The 7,872-nt window shown below is 49.4% G+C and overlaps 4 protein-coding genes across 4 annotated transcripts in view; 2 read left to right on the top strand and 2 right to left on the bottom strand.

Moving 5' to 3' along the window:
• COQ5 (coenzyme Q5, methyltransferase) overlaps positions 1–7,872 on the bottom strand; it is a 16,992-nt gene that overhangs the window by 4,989 nt on the left and 4,131 nt on the right.
• On the top strand, positions 205–1,106 carry LOC723983 (cytochrome c oxidase subunit VIa; the record flags this gene model as incomplete). Its single annotated transcript, XM_010720485.1, is given in 2 exon segments — positions 205–344; positions 856–1,106. Coding segments are annotated over 2 exon segments (227 nt in total), but the record flags the coding sequence as incomplete, so codon positions are not given.
• On the bottom strand, positions 2,737–3,741 carry TRIAP1 (TP53 regulated inhibitor of apoptosis 1). Its single transcript, XM_003211073.4, has 2 exons — positions 3,563–3,741; positions 2,737–3,374 (listed from the first exon to the last, which is right to left on the bottom strand). Exons 1-2 carry the CDS (start codon positions 3,707–3,709, stop codon positions 3,291–3,293), a joined length of 231 nt encoding a protein of 76 aa, XP_003211121.2. The 5' UTR covers positions 3,710–3,741; the 3' UTR covers positions 2,737–3,290.
• GATC (glutamyl-tRNA amidotransferase subunit C) lies at positions 3,685–5,803 on the top strand. Its single transcript, XM_019621173.2, has 4 exons — positions 3,685–3,890; positions 3,969–4,135; positions 4,249–4,352; positions 4,708–5,803. The coding sequence occupies exons 1-4, from the start codon at positions 3,708–3,710 to the stop codon at positions 4,761–4,763; spliced, it is 510 nt and encodes a 169-aa protein (XP_019476718.1). The 5' UTR covers positions 3,685–3,707; the 3' UTR covers positions 4,764–5,803.

The following is a 7,872-nucleotide window of genomic DNA, read 5'->3' as shown; positions in this document are numbered from 1 at the left end:
GCGGAGGTAACGGGGACGAGGGGGCGTAGCGCGGACCCGCATCGCGCCGCTGCCCTCCGCGCCGGGCCGGGACGCGCTGCCCCCGGGGTGCCCTTTGGGGGCTGGCAGAGCCCAGCGCTGCGGCCCCGTTCACGTGTTAACGCTTAACGCGCCCTCGGGTCCCTCCGTGACGCGGACAGTCACTGTGCTGTGTTCCGTCTCCAGCCCGCCTGTGGAAGACGCTGAGCTTCGTCGTGGCGCTGCCCGCGGTCGGTGTCTGTATGCTGAACTGCTACCTGAAGGCGCAGCACAAGCACGAGCGGCCCGAGTTCATCCGCTACGCTCATCTCCGCATCCGCACCAAGGTGCGTTTGTTTACCTGCTCTGTTCTGTGTTTTGTGACCTCCGAGTGCTCAGAGTTTCAAATGGGAGGAGCACAGGCCTCTGCTGAGCGAGGTGCTGTGTGTACAGCTGTGGCTTTGCTCCCAGCTCGGCTGTGTCTGGCAGCTCTGGTACTGCTGTGCCTCTCCCAGCCCTGGGTAACCTTGCTGATGTCTCCAAGAAAAACATATCAGGTGTAGAGATGCTGTGTTTACCTCAGGCTAATACAGATCTGTACATTAACAGCTGATCCCACCCTCTCGCAGCAGGGGGTCCTCATGGCATAGCACAGTGGATGTCCAAATGACAGCAGTGACTTTGCTGTTTGGAGACAACAGCTGCCAGCTAATGGAGACTTTTTCATCTCTAGTTTTGTACAGCCTGGGAGTGCTGCCAGCTTGCTTAAGCTGGAGTCTGTATTTGCTGTTGAGTCCATTTTTGCTATGCTCCTTCAATTAATTGCTAAAGGCTTATTTTCCTTCTTTCTTCCAACAGCCTTTTCCCTGGGGTGATGGGAACAAAACTCTATTCCATAACCCTCATACAAATGCTCTCCCAACCGGTTATGAAGATGAAAACTAAAATCTCAACCACAACTTTGGCTCTTCTTGTGTTTGGACCAGGCTGTTCTGTGGGAACCATCACTTAAGAAGATCTGCATTCCTTCTACAGTCACACTGAATGGTGGTCTGGTCTCCACCAGTACTTCTGTAGAAGTCCTTTAAATAAACAGTTCCAAGCCTGAATTTAGGCTCTGACTTTTTTATTAATCTGTGACTCCTTAAAAGTTCCTTAGTTTAGTGTTGAGCTTTCCCCAGCACAGAAACGGGGGGGTTTGACTGACTGTTAATACCTACTCCCATATCTGGTAATGCTAACAAGTCATGCATCCATCACGAAGGATATGAAATCAATGTATTTTGTCTGGTTTAACTGATCGTTGTTATCCCACATGCAGAGGAACGGCTATCAGTCTAACATTATAAATTAAAATTCAGTATATAGGGAAAGTCAGTTCCATTTATACTGACTGACCCAGCAGTAAGCATTAACAGCTTATCCTGTAAGTGCTACATTTAATCTCTGCACAGACTGTTTTGCCAACTGCCTCATGCACACGAGGAGTGTGGTTAATGCAGGCTATGTGACCGTGCTTCAGCTACTGCCATTGCTGAGGACACGGGGCACAACGACCCCCAGTGCTGCAGTTTCTGAGCTGCACAAGCCTCAAACCTCTCCTTGCTCGCAGTTATTACTTAGAAGCTGTGGTGTAGACAGGCCAGCACTTATGTTTGAGAACTCCTTTTTTATTAAAAAAATAAAAAAGTAAAACCTGAGTTACCCTTCAGGTAGCATCTGAGAGCCAAGGAGCGTGGTGTTCTCCATTTTCCCCTCGCTGTAATTCCAAGAGAATTAAGAAATTTACTCCTGTTTTGTCCCCAGCATAGAATTTTTATTGTCTCTTTTCTCTGTGTTGGTGTAGAGGGGACAGCTGTGCCCATTCCTGTCACAGAGCTCACAAGGCCATGGGATGATGTGGGGTGAGTCCTGAGGTCATGCTTCTCCTCCTGCACCCTTTCTCTCTAGCTGTTGCAAGATCTGCAGGAGTGAAGGAAGCTCTGTTGTTAAAATATCAGGGTGGACCAAGTAGAAAATATTTGGTGAGGAGAAGCTTAATTCCTAATAACTCCTTCACAACTAGATGGGAAAATACACACCAGCCTGTTCTTTTTGCTGAGAAGCCTCCCTTTTCTACATTCAAAGGAAGAGAATTTCAGATACTTATTTTAGGAAAAAACAAAGTGTCTGCTACTCAGTCAAGTTGCACAAGAGTGACACAAACACTCAGATGGGGCATCTGGCAAGTCAGCCAACCATCTCACTCTTTCAGAATCCACTACCAAATTGCTGAATAACTTACTTGGAGTTTCTGCAGTCTTCAAGCCAAAGCATTAAGACCAACAGATAACTTTAGTTTGCTTTACAAGGTGTAAAGTGCACACAGTCCAGGAGCAGCTTCATAAGCAGGTGAGGTGAGGCAGGACAAACTGCCGGGGCTTTTAACTTATCAGCTGTAAAACTTCAGTTCACCATCGTTCTCATTCAACACATACTTTGATTATCTCAATGAAAAATGTAACAGTAGTTGTGGCCAACCTGGTGCTCCGTTGGTAGCGTGTACAAAGATGGCCAGGCCTGTGCAGTTGCACTGCAGTGATACATTACACCAAAGGAGCAACAATTCAAATTCAGGATTACTTCAGTACCTCAGAAAAAGCCAAAGAAAGTGGCCTTTGCATTAACCATTGCTTCACTTCTGTTACAGGCTGCCTCTGTTCCTCTTGGAGGTCATAATCAGACGCTACCAGACAGTTATCCACTTGAACAAAATATAACTTGTTATATTTATTTCATTTAAGTTATTGCAAGTCCAGCAAAAGTGCTTTTACACCATCCCTGTTAATGGCAAAACCAATGCTTTAGCCCCTTAGCATTTGGGATCATATAAACCAAACTTCTTCCACCCAAATTCAGCACCACAGAGATGAGACAAAGTAAATCAACCTTCTTGTTAAACATTTCCAAGTGTTATATAAATAAGCAAGAGAAATGGGTCAGAGATTAACTGTAAGTTCAACATCTCCCATAACAAAGTACATTCAATAGAAGTTAGTTAAATCATCTTTTTGCACTGGTATAAGCCGCACCACCACCACGACTCATTGGAAAGGAGGCAGCAGGTACCACACCATAAAGTCTTTCGGTTCGTGGCAGTTTGTTTTTACAGGCATAGAAAACACCCCACTTCCTAGAATGCTACAGAGAGGAAGCAGTTTAGCAAAGCGCTGTCCAGGTGCGTCCCGGCTGCTGCGTGGTCACCGTTCTCAGCCCACAGGCTCATATTAATGACTGCCTCCAGTCAGCTGAAGTCAAGAGGAATTTTCAGCTTTCCCTTTGCTCGGGCCCATGAACTCCAGCCCTTCGATGGGTATGTCCTTCTCCTTGATCGCTTTCTGGGAAGAACAAGAACAAAACAAGTTATGTTGGAAGCGTGTTTCAGGCAGCGCTTTACAGTGCTGAGAAACAAAAGCTTCGGTTCAAAACATCATCTAGAAATAGCAGCCCCAGGACTGCCCCGGATGGGCTCCTGACGTTACGGACGCTGAAGTCCGTGCAGGCGGCGGCTCCGCAGGGCTCGCACCTGCACGCAGAGCTGGTAGCGCTTGAACAGCTGCCCGCAGGGGTCGCCGTCGTTCTCGCCCTTGAGGAACTTCTCGGCGAACCAGCGGTTGAAGCACTGGTCGTACTCGCGCTTCAGCTCGGTGCACGCCTCCCCCACGCTGTTCATGGCGGCGGCACGGCCCCTCCGCCACCGCTCCGACGCACTTCCGGCGCGTGTCGATGACGTCACGAACCGCTTCCGGTGGCGCGCGATGCGGGCGCTGGGCTTGTGCCGGTGGCTGCTGGGCGGGACGGTGCGAGCCCTCGGACCCGGGGCGGCCACAGCGAGCTCCGCGCCGTCACCGCAGGTCGGGCAGCGCCCGGGGCCGCGCCGCACCGGTAGGGGCGGTAACGGTTTGAGCAGCCCCGTCTCCGCTCTGTTGCAGGACGGCGTCACGGTGGAGGTTCTCGACCACCTGGAGCGCCTGGCCCTGGTGGACTTCCGCGATGCCGAGGGCGTGGAGCGGCTGCGGGAGGCGGTGCGGTTCGCCGAGCGGCTGCGGGAGGTGAACACGGAGGGCGTGGAGCCGATGGACTCGGTGCTGGAGGACAGGTAAGGGCCGCGGCTCTGCGCTGTGCGGCCCTCGGGCGCCTCGGTGCTGGGAGTCGCCCACGTGCACATCCGGCCCTCTGCGCACCGCACCGACCCCTGGCCGCTGTCCTCAGGTGTCTGTATCTCCGGGAAGATGACGTTACGGAGGGCAGCTGCACGGCAGAGCTGCTGAAAAACGCCAGAGAGAAAGTAGAGGAGTATTTCGTAGCCCCACCAGGTACTGCCTTTTTTATAGAAACTTTGCATCGTGCTTGAGTTAACCCGAGGAGTGTCACCTGCCATCACAAATTGCTTTCCGAAGTAAGGAATGGCTGCAGTCATCTGTGCTAACAAACACAAAACCTGGAGCACACTGCAAGCTGTTGAGCCAAAAGCAGTAGAGAGGTTAATGTTACTTTACAGCTCCTGCACATCACTGCTTACAGGAAGTCAAACAGAACTTCCTGACTTTCCTTAGGTGCTCACAAATTCAGACTGTCTGCATGCACTCAAGGATGAACTGGAGTAGCACTGTTGCACTAAGCTGCACTGCTCACTGACAGCTGGTCTCACATAACTCTGTTTTCTCCCAGGTAACATCCCTTTACCAGAGCTGGAAGAACGAGATACTTTCCTGAAGGGTTCATAGTGAGAGAACTCAGATGCTATGTCCATATTTTATTTGGGAAAACTGTGTTTTGTGTGGTCACAACTGAAATACCCCAGCATGAATTTGGATCAACAGAAGAACACTTGCTCTGCTAAACTTTCTGTCCCGTCTTTCTGTAAATTCTCTTGGTGCTGAAATACTTGATGTTTATGAAACTGGCAGGCAGCATGACAGGTGCTTCTATTTATCAAAGCATATTTTATGTATTTTATATTCCTGAAAGGCTTAAGGGCTTTGAAGAGAACATTAAAAACTGACGATTAAAACAGATAGTTTTATTGAACTAGTTAGTCAGGAAAACAAGGGAAGGTTATATCCAACATTTCTCAACTGGCAGAGAAGCTTCCTCACTGAACCTGTACAAATCAGAGACAAGATAAGGCCAGGCTCACTGAGGAGAGGTAGTGACACACTGGAAGAAGAATGCTTCAGCAAACGAGAACCAAAGAGCCCAGACCATTCATTTCCAGGCCACAGTAAGTGGATTTAAAGGCTTAAAACCAGTCTTTTTCTTCCCATGTGGTGCCCCTCCAAATACAGATTTAAGAATCCAGATTTATTTCCTCCAGTTGTAATGCCACGCACTAAAAAAGATCACGACATGCTGAGCCACAGTGAAATTTCTGAAGAAGTGCTAGAAAAGACCCTTGAAGTTGTAATGGAATGTTGCTAGTCACCAGTTTTAAGTCTGCTCTTGTGGCTCTTGAGAGTGTGCCAGGAGGACAGGAGGGTCCTCCATAGCTCCTGGCACAAACTCCTCGAGGGCAGAAACTCCTCCTCAGATCAGAATTCAGTGTCATCCACTTCACACAATGCATGTTCTGTATCTGATTGCAGGAAAAAAAAATTACTCCCACTTTGCTTCACTGTATTTCTGCATAATGAACAACACCAGCTTTGTGCTTGTGATGCTTGGTAGAGGAGATGCTAAACAGCCATAATTGTAATTATTTCTCCTATGGACTCTGTGTTCTACATCCCTACGAACAGGACGTAATTAATAAACTAAGTCTCTATCCCACTGTCAAATTCACTGCAAAGCTTGAATATTAGAGCTCGTGTCAGACTTGTCGAGCATTGGACCCTGCAAACTGTAAACCAAGTTCAGCCTAAGAGTCGTTCATGTTTGTATATAAATCACAAAGACAGACTTCAAGGCGCACCATATGACACGCACATTAGCAGAGAATTCCCACCCTGAGAAATCCCTGCGTGTTCTGTCCATTTTGGCTGTCTCCTTTTCCCCGTCAGAGGGAATGGGGACGTTATTTACATAAAGAAAGGGAGAGGAGTCGAACAGCATGGCTGCAGGAGCCAGCAGCCCAGTGTATCATCAGGCAGCAATCAAAGCAATTTGGACCAAGATGATCCCACGTTCCCCATGCAGCACGGGCTGAGCTTAAAGCTTCCAATTCTCTGCTGCTCCCTTAACCACACACCCTGGTGAGAGGACAGACTGCCTAATGCTCGTTCCCTGCAGCCTAAAACTGTCTTACAAGTTGAAAGCATGTATTTTCTTAATGAAGGGGTTTGTTACAATGTCCCTGCTAATAAGGGAATTACAGCCCTGACTCAGATCCCCACAACCTGCATATTAGGAACCCTTGCACAGAGTGGACGAGCTGCCTGTGGGGCAGCATGCATTGACTGATGCCTCAGCTCCGAGTAATGAGGTGGTGCTGCCCTGAGGGATGGCTGAGCTCCACCAGGGTGGGCTGCACCCAGAAGAGAGGAGGCACCCCTGCCTCACATCCTTACACTGTTCTGCTACATATAATTAAAAAAAAACAAAAACAACAGGTTAGTGAGGCCAACATAATACATATCTGTAAAACAACTGTTTTTCTCAGTGGATTGTTACAGCCAGAAGAGAAAAGTCTGTTTGGTTAAAAAAGAAAGAAGGGAAGCCATATTCTGAGCTGCTGTAGGTGTTCGGGTTCCCTTGGAGACCATGGAGCTGGCTTGACTTACACCTGCTACATTTTCTCCATAGCTATGCAGATCTGTAACAACAGTGGGCTAGGTGCCCTGGCAGATAGATGCTATGTTTACAAAGACCATTTCAAGGCAGAGATTTCTTCAGTTGTATGGAAACACAAAAACTGAGGGTGTTCTATTGCTAATAATTATTATTTGAAGTCTTGGTAGTAACTGGGAGCCCCAGGAAAAATGTCGTTCTGATACGGTATTCAACACAGAGACAAAAAAAACAACAAAACCTCAGCTGAACAGTGCTGGCTGTCCGACCTCCCCCTGCGGCAGGAGTCTCATGGCAGGCACCATCCATTGCCCAACATCTCTGACACGTCCTCTGCTCCAGCTGCCATCTCCTTGCATGTATGTTCTGCCTTCCCCTGCAGTTCTGGCCTGAGGGAAACGCACTTTCACATTCCTGATCAACAGGAAAAGCTGTACCGTGTCTCTTTAAAGCCACGTATCTCAGGCTTTCGTGTTTGTGCAGCCCCACGTCTCACCCACAGACAGTTCTTGCAGCCGTCATTACATCTGTTCCTTCAGCAAACCAGTTCTTAATAAAAGCACAGAAATGTGCCTGCAGCTACCAAACACCGCCTCCTCAGAGCCCACGGCTGGTTCTGAAGGTCACAGGGCAGACACTTCAGTGCCTCATTTCTGCCAGCACACACCGAGCCATTGCTGGCGCTCTGTGAATTCATCGCAGGCCGTGGCCCCGCCATCCCAAAGCTTTCCAGGCTGTCAGCAGCAGGGCTCCTTCTGCCTCCTCACTGCTGCGCTCAGTCAGAAAGGCGCAGATGGCGACGTCTGCCAAACTGCCTGACACCGAACTTGGACCTGATGGGTTCCGCTCGTTAAAGGAGCCGACTGTAGAGCCGGACTGATCGAACTCCGTACACGTGGGCAAAAGGCTTTAATCAGAGGTCGCTCGGTCAGAAAGACAACGACAAACTGAAAATAGGCACTTTAATGTGAAGATCGATGGAGCGCGGTTCCCAAGCTTCGGGGCCCGCACGCCGCCCCGCCCGTCGCTATGGGAACGGACGCGGACACGCGGCATGCCGGGCGGAAAGAAAACGCCGGAGTAAAATCCAAGCGGAGCTCCGCCGCCTCG

The sequence above is a fragment of the Meleagris gallopavo genome, chromosome 17 (assembly GCF_000146605.3).
Source record: "Meleagris gallopavo isolate NT-WF06-2002-E0010 breed Aviagen turkey brand Nicholas breeding stock chromosome 17, Turkey_5.1, whole genome shotgun sequence".
Lineage (NCBI taxonomy): Eukaryota > Metazoa > Chordata > Aves > Galliformes > Phasianidae > Meleagris > Meleagris gallopavo.
Note: the sequence above shows the minus strand (reverse complement) of the source record. Positions and strands in the feature narration are given on the sequence as shown.